A 13,420-nucleotide genomic window follows, 5' to 3' on the forward strand; every position below is an offset into this window, starting at 1 on the left:
ATTTTTAAAACTATATGTTTCCACCGTCATCATTAGCGTGATAAGTACCTAACAGTGACAACGCCGTATCGGCTTTTAATACCGCTCACGAACCAACTGTTGGCGCCCAAAGCATCAAAGCTATTTCCTCCAGGGCCGATGATATAAAACAGGTTGCAGGACCCCAATCGTGAGTTATTTTATTTAGGAGTGCGCGACGATTTTTCGCTCAGTTGCATTTGTGGTCTCCGGTTGAGTGGTAGCGAATTATATTTTACCTAGTGACCAAATCATTTTTGACTAACGATGGAAGCGAGATACATTTTTATCATCGCCCTTGTGTATATGAGCAGGTAAATACATTCGATTTTAAACCTTTTTATTAAAAGATCTCTCGGTTGCATTTTGTACTTTATGGTCGTATATTGTAATGCAACATTTGTAGAATAATTAATAACATTTAAACAAATTTATATAAATAATAATAGATTAAATATCATTTCTTCATAATTTCGTTAATATTAATATTCGATTATATAATTTTAACTGTAGGCAGCGATTAAATAACGCAAAATTTCAAAATTCTTATTAAGTATAATAAATTTAATGCTAATGAATTTCGATTGCGTAAATTCTGTAAATGGTGTAATAGATTTGTAAATATGACAATGTTATTTTTTTTGTTTACCTGAAAGATATTTGCGATGTCATGCGCTAATTTTCAACCTGTATTCAAATGTGTGACAAACAATGAAAGTATCACAAATCCATAGTCCATATACCATGAATCCAAATATTGTTAATATAGAAATGGAGGTGATTTTAATATCCTCAGTCGGAAGACGAAAGATCACAATTAATATAATATAATAGTGCTGCTCGGGAGCTATTGTGAAAGATTATTATTATGTATAAATGAAATTACTTATATTATACAACAGCTAAACCACAAATTTAGTTATTATATCATGTACAAGTAGACGATGAGCTAATTATTGAACAATAGTGAAGAAAGTAAAAAAAATATATAAACAACTATGTCGGATATTGATTACCTACATTGAATTGTACCAAGATACCTTCAAAATATGTATATAGATATGAAACATATTATTGTGTATTTCATTAATTATATCCCTATCGATTCGATTGCTAAACATGTCTCATTCGGTTATCAATCGTATTATCAGTGTATCTACGGACCTATATCTAAATTATAAAATTAATATGCAAGACTGACCCCAATTAATTATTTCATAAAAGCTACATTATGTATTACTAAATTATTATAATGTGAATGAATTCCAAAAATTATCTCGTGGATATTATAAAATATTGAATATTATAATTTATAATATTCCATTGTACCTCTTTGTCTTGGTGGTTTATATTTCAAATGATTACGATTTCTGAAACTGTTATAGTTAAGGCCATCATCTATTAAAAACAGTTTAATGCTGACACATAAATTAAACATAATTATAATATTCCAATGTATCCAATACTGTATCGATCTTTTCATATTGACAGGCAAATAATTAAGTAAATAATTATAATTCTGGCACTAGGTGTCCCCTGCTTAAACAACATTAATTAATTATTTTGCTATCTGACGAATTTCAATAGAACTTTGTATATGGCACTTGTTTTGTATTGGATACTACGTATCTATTCACATCACAATTATTGTGGTTATTATAATAGAGTTCGATCTATTAAAATATTTACTCTCCTCACTTATCGATAATTATTGAGCATGTGTCTAATTTTATTTTAAAACACGTGTATCATTTCTTACAACCTTAATTATGAGAAAAAGTCATTAAAAAACATAAATATTTACAATAACAAAACATTGAAAATCTACTTTAAACGAGTAAAAGTGTTATTGTAATAATTACTTATAATTTTATTGGAAGTTACGATCATATTTTTTTTCTTCCTCGTGGCTGAGGATCGCAATGACACCGTAACGCTTGTTGCGTAACTCTGGATCAGCCTTCTCCGCCTTTTCCTATCATCTACAAACCTTGTGGTGGAATGAAAATTGTAAAAAATCAAAAAAAATGAGTAGGTAACTTAAATATTAATACATGTACAACATGTTTGTAGTTGAGAATTATTGTTTAAGTATATAAAATACCAGATTTCTATTGCAGCATACATTCAGAATGCAGATACTGTAATAGTATGTGTTAATAGTTAATATCTAACCGTTTATAATAAATATATCGTCCGATATTATGAATTTGTTCTACCCACTAAAATAGGGAACTATATTATTAGTTCTGTTAAAAATAACTGTGTCAGGAAATTTGTTTCTGAGTACCTAACTTAGTAGTGCTGATGTATCTTTTTTATGTGGGCGTTATTTTTGCTAAAAATTACTGGTACCCACATATAATAATAAATTATTTCAAAATTCAACTGACAGACATAGAGATAGAGAAATTTGTTGGCCGATTTCTAAACAAATTGGCGGGACGCCCCCATTGGTCAAAAGGTCAAAGTGAATTCGCATTTCGTAACTTTCACCTGTTAGAATAATAAAATGCAACAAGTGCCTACTCAATCAAACTAAAATTGTATAATAACGTTTTCATTAAATATAAGTACATAATGATACTAAATGAATATTCGTCGAATGATCATCGGCAAATGCTTTAATTTTCCTAATAATCTTCTACGCGCGGCGCTTACGCGTAACTAGAGTTGGGTTTCGGGAATTTCCCGACGGGAATTCTCGAGAAAATTTCGAGATTTTCCATCCCGAATCTCGAGAATTAAAATTTTTAACATTACGGGAAATCCCGGATCTCGAGAATCTTTTCTCGGGATTCAGAATTTCGTTATCATCAAAAATTAATTGAAAAAACGATTTTCGATAGAAAAAGAGGAGAGAAAATACAAAACGTTCAAAGACTGATTGACGGGGCATTTAACACAATTAAGCCAACGTCCACTCAAAATGAGCCCAATTTTTGTAAACGCAGCGATTGACAGTCTCTGTTTTTTGAAATTCCATTTTAATAAGTAATGTTTTTAATTAATTGTTTTGTTTTCCTACTTCTATTTTGTTTGTCTTCTTACATATATAAAAAATAATATCATATTTTTATGGAATTTGTCTGGTTTTACACTGATTTTAGGATTTTTACAGTTTTTTTTAAATTTACCGATATCTCGAGAATTCTTTTCTGGAAATCCCGAATCTCGAGATTGAGATTTTCTCGGGAAATACCCAACTCTACGGCGTAACTATTTAGTTTAGTTAGTTTTATTTAATTAAATGAAAAAAGTTTAATTGATATCTTTACGTATTAATGCATGCGAGTTGTAAGTAATGGCTACAATATACGCCGAATATTTGGTTTCACGAATAAATGCAATTATAAACTATATGTAGGTAGATTCTAACTATTACATTAAAATATTTGGCTAATAACCTTTACGACGGTCATTACCAAACTTGTACTAAAGATGTGCAACAAATGGTTAAATTAGTTAGGTACCTACCAGTCGCAGTTACGTGCGCATAATCGACTTCGCTACGAAAGTGAAAGTCACTTACTTAATAGTTTACTGCTCGTGTGTCCTTGCTTGAAGAGCATTAATTCGCTAGCTGCAGTGAACAGCACATTCCCTTCAAAACATCGTAACCTGGAATCGTTCGATACGTCTTTACTGCCCATTCCAGCAAATATATTATATCTACATAACGATTGTAATTAATTTATCGTACCTCGTACTTATACCTGACCAGAAAGTGGTACTTATGTTATTAATTTAATTTAATAAAACGCAAATTTGCATCGTACTAATTCTACTTTTAACTAATAACTGGACCAGTTTCGTCCACCTCAAAGGGACATGTTCAACTAAAAAAATGCGTTGGTACTGTTCGGGTATCAGGAATACAGCGGAAAACACACTTTTAAAATACCCGACATACTGGATTATTTGTTAGTTTGGGTTAGTTTAGGTTAGGTTGGGTTAGGTTTGGTTAGGTTAATCTAACAAATAATCCAGTTTATCGGCTGTGTGTTTTCCGCTGTATTCCTGATAACCGGACAGTACCAATGCGTTTTATTAAATTAAATAATTAATAATACAAAGCATTTCCACCATGAATAATTATTGACAGTTAACACAATAAAGGGAAACGTAGGTATGCTAGTAATGTAGTACCTAGCTATGATATGTTAATATTATATCATGGCTCGAAATGGACCGGAGCGCCATTCCGGTTCGTGAAATCCCAAAATTATCTCTCCGCCTCGTGGAAAAAAATATTTCGCCGTCTGAGCTAGATAGGCCATATAACAAAAATATAGGTAACACACTTATTTTTATAAAATGTAGGTACATACAATTAGATAAATACGTTATTATTTTCTGAAACTTAGTTAGTAAAATTTTCCATTCCGAGCACTGTATTACATAATATATACAAGGTAAAGAATTACCTAAAATATATTATGCACGTATCCAAAAGCTATTTGATTGAGAGTGAGGTTCTCTAAATTAGGCTCCCCATGTTATATTTAAAATAAATAATCGTAAGATTATGTTTGGTAAATATTCTTAATAGAACTAAAAATTCATAACTACACTCTTTATTTTTATTCGAAAAACTTTATTTATTTAATAATATTATGTTTTGATCTCATTAGTTTTTAAAAATTTCCCCTTTTCTAAATTATTTCGTGAAGATGACATATTATGTAAAGATTCAAATTACATTATTTTATTCGTCTATCGAATAGCGATCCGTATGGAGGTGTATAAATTTAATATTTGAGACTAATGCTTTAAAATGTATCTATCAGTAATTGGTATTTAAATATCACATAAAAATATTGCACGATATTTATTTCGATCACATAGTAGGCTTTATCAAAACGTATTACTGAGCGTGCGAAACGTATCGTAAGATAAAATTTATATGTGATATATTTCAAATTATAGATACATTTTCCTATAATACTAATTAATAGTCACGACTGGACACATAGCTCGACGAAGAGACAATCGTTGGAGAAATCTAGTCATCCAGTGGTATCCAAGAAGTACAAAACGTCCTCAAGGTAGACCTAGAGGCCGCTGGATCGATGAAATAATGAAAGTTCTGCGGAAGTACGTAGCAACGCAATGCACATGACCGAGAGAAGTAGGAAGCAGCTTGAAGAGGCCTTCATCCAGAAGTGGATAGATTCAGGCTGATGATGATGATGAATGGTCGCGAAGTAAACGTTGAGGCTCTTAGAAATATTATGTATTTAAAATCAATTTAATTTAAGTAAGCTAGGTACTTGAAGAAAAAAGGATTAAAGCCTCGCTATAATGATTCGATACAATCGGTGGCAATGGCAGCTGTTATTTGTTGTCATAATCCATAAGGCGTACTATCATGTCACATGTGTACCTACATAGTACTGAATTTATGGTTATGCGTAAAAGATTATTATATGCATGTCATTAGACAGAGCAAAGTGGTTTCTCAACTTTTGAATCGGGTCTGTCAAATGAAATACGTAACAAAATATGGTGTAGGTTTGGGCTACGAAATTAAAACAAACTCATTTAATTATTTTACGTCTACGGGTTTTTCTCATATATTTCTAAACATGTAAATATAATGTTCTTTACTTGGATACATGGAAGTTATCTCGTTCATACGGCGTACGTAAAACCACCGTTTAAGTAATAATATAACAGTCAACGCTACTAAATTTTACTATAAAATTGTAGGGGTCGCTATAAATATAGCACCGATCCCTGTTTTACTTATTTAAGGATATTTATTATGTATAACATAGATCTTTCTAAAGCTACAACGAAATGAATACCTTCTTGAAATAATTGTAAACTGTAAGTAAACCGAATTGAATTCCCTCACGTTTGCTGTAGTCTTTTAACGAGCCTTTGATATAAAACAGGAAATAAAATTGCATTCGCTTTCATTAAATGTATTTATGTTTGACGTTTGGCAGTGAAGCCTTCCTAGTGGATTATGGTTTGCCATTTTCCGGGTGGTGAAGGTCTTTCATGATTACATGATTATCTTCAGCCATACTGGGACAACTGCTATGGAAATGTAGACTGAGAATTATTTACGGTCAACCTGTTTTACAATACTCGAGTAGATACAGATATTAAAAGGTAACACTTATTAAAGTCGGGTAATATTTTCCTTATATGATATTAACGATGGTGATTTTTATGCATTACCAGTGACTGTATACACATACACAGTACTTCAAGTGATATTTCAAAGTCAACCGCAATGTAACTACTTATATAATAATATGATAATCAATAATAATAATATGCATTTCCGATTGGTAGCCGATAACTATCAATCCGGTTATTTCTCATATTGCAACATCCAACAAATATTTAAAAAAAAATTGTATTGTTGTTATAATATTATAGTATAGTACTTATAGATTAGATTCCCAAACACGACATGAGACATTTGAGGCGTCTAATTACAAAAAGCGACAAGTCCATAATTCAATATTTTCGGGAAACAACGTTTTTATGTTTCAAGCTTCAATTATTAGAACCAAATGGCAATTTGTTTCAGCCGATAAATTCTTAAATGTAATAAATATAGGCAAAATGAAATTGGACGTAGCGCTATTTGTACCTCACTTTTTTATTTACTCCGCATAAGGCACATATTGACCAAATGTGGACTTATCGCTTTTTGGAATTAGACGCCTCATTTGAAGAATTCCTACTCACATCGGTAGTATATTAGGTATATTCAATATTATTTACTTAAGTGTTCGATAATTTCAAAACGTACCGTGCTATTTTTCGTTATGTACCTATATACGTCTTTCTTTATAAACGCCTTCTAAATTTTGGTTCAGTGTCAAAAATTTTAATTTTATACCTAATCGTGTATATTTTTGTAAACTTTTAAGTATCCGTTCTTTACGCATACCTACCTAAGTATTTTTTCATTCCAATGTTCGCGTACTTTGTTTCTTAATAACAATATATCTAAATAGATAAGTTCAATACGTACGTATTTTAGTTAAAATCACAAATGTTTTTTTAATAATATAATTATATATTTAAGCAACTACAAAATAACTGACATTGTTGAGCAGAATGATACTTAATATGTTATGTATCAGCTGTCTAGTGCATATACCTTAATTAGACTTCTCCGGCGAATACAAGGGTAATTTTTGTAGAAAAATATACATTATAAATTATAAAGTAGTGATGCAGCGCATGCCTTATAAGAATTAAAAGGCTTTTTTCCGTGTGTATCGTTATTAAATTTTTAATTAACGCAAAATTTTCAAAGATCTAAATTTATCAACCCACATTTCTGTGTTATTTTATTATAATAATACATTTAAGAATGATAAAATATAGTTTAATTAGCACAATTTTATTATAATGGTTTTCGGCTAGGCTGTCGGCTCAGATCTGGCGGTCGCTTGCCAAACTCGTGCTCGATGCAAAATATGAGATATATTGTTCGCGCATGTGCACTGCTGTGCAATAAAATTCGCGCACTGAGTCGCATTTTACAGAAATTTATATGTACGCGGATGCATGTGTTTCAAGTTACGAATTTCTGCCAAATCATTTTAGTTCCGCTATCGTTTTTATTGATATTATTGTTAGTATGTACCTACTCTAATTAAGATTATATTTGAATATTATTTCAAACCTTCAAACAGCAAAGTAATGAAAGTGATCGTAATAATGGTATTATCTGGAAAATAATTGCAACCGTCAATGACAATATTCAATCATATAATTGGGTATGAAGAACAATTGGAATTTTTGATGCCGTACTAAATGTAAAAAAACTTAGCGGCCGTCTATAAGAATTATTGTAATTTAATTTCTATCTCAATATATTTTTATCCATATTAAATTATTCTGAAGTTTTATTTGAAGTTTAAATGGTGAATTTATTTACATATTCATTACCATTTTAAAATCTATCATCATAAAATCTATATACCTATCGTATAAAAATTTCATTGTTAAAAATGAGTTTAAAATCTTAGTGGAAACTGAATATCAAAAACTAGATATTATGATGTTTGTGTTTCTTCCTTCACAGCATTCCTTGCTTCAAAAATCACTGGTATATTATATACTTACAATAAATATAATTATATTCTATTATTTTCGTATTTATATTATTTTATATCGTTTTATGTTAATTATATATATTATATTCGATAAATTACAGAAGATGCCTACGTGTTGGTCTGCCATAGTACTTACGTAGTTACATAAGGCTGTTCTATCTGTTCATTCACTGATTTGTTTGCAGTCGCTTATTTCTACGATCATCGTAATTGTTTTATTACTTATAGTAATTACGGGCGAGTACAAAATCATCTGTCTATGATAAAGTTAGTTCTCTGTAAATCGAATGTCATAAGCCGCAATACATGTTTACCTAGACCCTATTCGTCTATAGGTCATTTACCTGATGATTATACCCGATTCATGCAGCAGAGGTGTGAAAAACGACATCCAAGATACCTCGTCTGTCGATGTGAAATATTATGTTATAGATTTAATGTTTTATGTCAATACAAAACCAAGGCAACTTATCAATTTAAATTATATAGATTGTAATGGCATTGTGGTGAGATAATAAACGTAATTAGTTGACAGGCGTCAAATAGAGTAAATTAAGTAAATATTGTTATTAAAATATTTATAATCTAATAGGTACGCACACTTCGTAGTTAAAAATAAACAGATTGGTAGGTATTCTTCCTTTTGTTTTAACTTCAAAGTTCTTTTCCTAGCGCATCCGGTAAAACCAAAGTGATTCGATGTCAAGTGGTAACCGGACAAAGCAGAACGTGACAAAACAGAACAACCAGAGGAAAATAAATCATTCATTTTGTGGAATCTATTTATTACTTAATTAAATACTTATAAAACTTAAGTTTATAAACAAAATACATACCTACTTATTTATAAATAGTTGATGATTTCACTTAAAAATTGAAAAATTTTAAAAGAAGTACTTATATTAAATATTTTTATAATTAATTTTTATTTATATTGTTTTGTCGTGTTCTGTTTTGTCATGTTACCCTTTTTGATGAGAAGAGATACATTTTATCTAATGGTGAAGAACGGCCCGAAGTCCGGATGTTCAGTATCACTGAACTCGAAAAATATAGTATCGATTATTATCTTTTAAAAATAGAAGGAAAACATTTTACATATTTCACCAATTTTAAAATGTGCAACGTATCCATGATAATTTATTAAAATTTGGCAACCCATCTAGTCATTGTGGGTAATTTTGAAAAACTTGTCTTAGTCGGTAAGTGGGAAATCCCCGTTGAATACATTGTCCGAATGTCGACTATCTTGCTGAGTAAATTAACCATCATTTTACAAGAATTGATAATGAACTGAAATTTTTGATAGTAATTTAGGTACCTATAGGTACTTATTAAGTTAATTCCGAAATAAAAATAATCACTGGCGCGTCACGTGCAGGCATCTCATTATTTTCGTAATAGTGCTAGCACATCTCGACTCGCAAGTCAATTAATTCAATTAGCTACAATACATAATATCTACATTGCGAGGGTTTTTCTGTAAATCGGCAAGAAATCACATACCTAATAATTGTATATAATCACATCATAATAATTAGACGAAGAAACATATCCAAAGGTTAAAAATACCTTTAGACTTTAGAGGTTTTCTATAAATCGTGAATTTAGATGGTCATGATAACCAATACATACTATGAGTTGCTATGAATATACCAATTAATGCTGCAATGCCTACAGCCTAAAGCTAAAGCAATCTACAGCCAGATCTTATATTGTATTGCATCAGTGGGTGCATGCGACGGTTATTAGAACATTTTCGTTAGTTAATACCTCTATGTCATGCTGATCTCACGCACATATTCCAGAAAAGTGTGAACGGGTCTTTTTAATAAGTAACTAAAAATACTTTTTAATTTGGAATTGATTCCAACTATGTATTTCGTACCTACTCACAGGTTGTAGGCATATTGTGTAGATACCGATTTATTCCCGCTTCATTTGCTCGAGAGTCGAGACGATTTTTAAAGTAAAACGATATTGTGCTAACATTTGTGTTTTATGTCCAGTGTCTCTTGCCATGAGCAGCTGCGGAGATTTCCTGACAACTTCCAGTTCGGAGTGGCCACGGCAGCCTACCAGGTCGAAGGAGCATGGAATGTAGCCGGTGAGTCATAAATAACAAATATCATTAAACATGTTATTGTTTTATCATCCCAAAACTATTAGATAAAAAAATCTCTTAAATTAAACGTGTCATTTCCAATATGTGCAAACTACGCAAGAGGTGATTCTTGCCTCTCCCGCAGACTAATTGAATATTATTTTTAACAGTGTTGAAAATTCCCTAACAAAAAAAAAACTTGAAATTCAAAAAAATTAATGCTTCTGCACAACGTACATTCTAATATATTCTGACGTTGTAAAATACTTCCTAGAATGATATAATTTTTGTAAATATTTTCAACTCTATTTCAAGTCGAAACTATAACATCATCTACGTAAGTAAACGGAGTGATACAATTAAATTATCACTCTTCGTCATAATCCTAAACCTGAGAATCGCGGTCTGGTTTATTTTTCTGTCAGGCAATCTTCGTGGCTGAGATTTAACAATTTCGGCATTCATTTTCAATGGAAAACCCGTGACATCATTGGTTCGGTTCATCTATAGGTTGTATTCGATCGGAGCTCTTTTTCTCATTATCATTGATGATATGATACGAGTGGCTCAGTATAGAGAGTTGTACTGCAAGTTGATCGCCGATAGAAGACGGCGCTAAAAAGAAAATAATCTAGAATGATTTCAGTTTATTGAAAGATTGCCCTGCCCGCACACTGTATTATGATGATTCATTTAATATTAGTAAACAAACAGAAAAAATCCGTTTTATCAGTAAATTTGAAGTTTATTACGATAATATTAGGTGTTTAAACTTCCGTGAACTGTTAAACGTACTTGACTTATGACCGTACACTTTCATTTGTTTATGTTCTGTTACTTATCAGTTTATCACGTTATAAAAATATAATCAAATTATTGACCATTAAAAAATCACTACAGTACATTACTAGTACAGATAATGGCATATATATATATATTAAAATATGGTTTTAGCCAGGGAACTCAGAAATAATGGGAACTGAAATACATAACGGGTAAGGCGAAGCAGGTAACCGACTCGAGTAAGGAAGAATCCGGGGTAAACTTACACACGTGTTAAGAATAAGTTTTACGTCGAATACTAAAAACTGCTCTCGGTTTATGCATTTACGCTCATTTAATGTTGGTGTATTACACACACTATTGCACGTGCATAATGCGTGATTCATTTTCGTAGGACACTCACACATTCAAAACCCTGCATCAAGATGCGGCGTATTGAATATATAGACTATCGGTATTCTATTTATTATCTGTTCTGTGGTTTCAGCTATCGATGGGGATGACGGTTTATATACACATACTGTAACACACGTAATGAACCGAGTCATTAAGTAATATCGGGCGTAGAACATTATTATTAATATTATCATTATATGTATAATATGGTGTGTGCGTTAAAAATAATAATAATATGTTTCCAGTCATTTATTTTTATATTTGTAATCTGGGTGGCGAATTTTATGCAATTGTTATAACCCAGCAATTTGAGTGTATCTTTATATTATTCTTCCCAAGTGTTAGTAAGCAGTACAATGAATGTCTGTAAATGCGTTTGATAAAGATTTCATTTATCACTCATTGTGTCAGACTTTATTATTTACTGACATTTCAGTAGATCTAACGATATATTTTGTCATTGGATTAAAGGCACCATATTTACAGTTTTTAAAAGATACTTGTAAGGTTATAACAATAACATGCCTTGGAGAGCATTATTCTGATAAAATTTTCATCAAGACAATTAAATTATTTGTACACATTAAGTATTGTCAATCTACGGAATTTTGAAAATTTCATCTGGAAATACTGAAATACGTTATATACCATATATAATATATACTAATCTTTGATAAAAGTTAATAATATCGTGATATGTATTACCTTTTATGTGAGATCTTTTATAGAAGACGTCTTATTTTATAAAATTTTATATTGTTAAAGATTTTATAAAATATTTTTCAAAAACGATTATTTGACAATACTGTCTAATATAGTCTAATACTGGCATAAGAAAACCGTGCAAAATACTTTAATATTGTCGAAAAGTATAATACTGTACACATTGTGTCATAAAATAATTTTTTTATTAATGTCCGAAAATAATAAAATACACACTCTGTGATTCTATGAGCTTTATGCTCGAGCTACTTTGTCCTTATTTTTATTAAGCGGGTCATTTTTTTCCATTTCCATCACTTTTAATTTTACACAATAAAACGTGAGAATTTTCTCTCAACCTTCAAAAACTTTAAAGACTTTGCTATACGTAGACATTTACTAAATGTAGGAAACAATCACGAATGACAATGGTGTGCGGTGATTTCATTTATTATTTTATTACAATCTATCATTTCTACTGGAAAATCTTTGATTTTGCGCATACTCTATAATTTTTTTATACTTTGAGAAATACATCATTGACACTAGAAATTGCATTAATTAACTTACATACTTACATAATATTATTATAATATCTCTCGTCTACTTACATAATATCATTATAATATTTAATATGATGTTTATTGTAAGTGCTTGACTTCGAACGTGTTCTTTTCGTGAATGAATTTGTATTATTTTATCGTTGATAATCATGAGGGTTTCATTAAATACGACAATAGGAATATAGCGTTAATCAAATGTGGATTTAGCTCGCTTTATTATCTTAAAATATCCTTACTAAGGAATTCATTACATCTGTCCCAAAGATCTTGCCGAGTTGTTACTATTATAGCAAAAATGTGTAGTTGAGGCTGTGTTGCCAATTTTTCAAAGTGGAATTATAGTACAGAGCCTCCAAAATTGTAGTATTCGGGTAAAAATAGAGTGCGCGTTGTCATCTGTTGAAAATGTATAGGTTTTTTGTTTCTCAGAAAAAAATAACGGAGAATTTCAGAATCTCCGAGACCCCTTTTTTATTTACGTACCTCTTCCTACCAAAAGGATTATAGTACTTTGCACCAATTTATTTAACGGAGATATCGAAATTTTAGTACCTTTTACATATTTTTTCCAATATTCTAAATTATAATATTTTGAGCCGACTATACCTATTTTATATCGTACATAGTATGCGGACCAAAATTATAGTACAAATACTATAATTACAGTACGATTGGCAACACTGAGTTGAGGTGAAAACCATGTTTCTTATGTGTAAGCTTTTCAAGTAAACAACGCTTTGTGCCTAAATGGCTTTTTACCT

At 30.7% G+C, this 13,420-nt stretch overlaps 1 protein-coding gene across 1 annotated transcript in view; it reads left to right on the plus strand.

Annotated features, from left to right (window-relative positions):
- Nucleotides 1-210: 210 nt before the first annotated feature.
- Nucleotides 211-13,420, plus strand: part of LOC147072454 (myrosinase 1-like) — a 39,677-nt gene continuing 26,467 nt past the window's right edge. The window contains exons 1-2 of the mRNA XM_085946862.1: nucleotides 211-332; nucleotides 10,121-10,218. Coding sequence (XP_085802988.1) covers nucleotides 286-332; nucleotides 10,121-10,218 — 145 coding nt within the window. The 5' untranslated portion in view covers nucleotides 211-285. The remainder of the gene's footprint in view (nucleotides 333-10,120; nucleotides 10,219-13,420) is intronic.

The sequence above is a fragment of the Rhyacophila brunnea genome, unplaced genomic scaffold, assembly GCF_057557595.1.
Source record: "Rhyacophila brunnea isolate RB1 unplaced genomic scaffold, BYU_Rbru_1.0 scaffold_2, whole genome shotgun sequence".
NCBI classification, from domain to species: domain Eukaryota; kingdom Metazoa; phylum Arthropoda; class Insecta; order Trichoptera; family Rhyacophilidae; genus Rhyacophila; species Rhyacophila brunnea.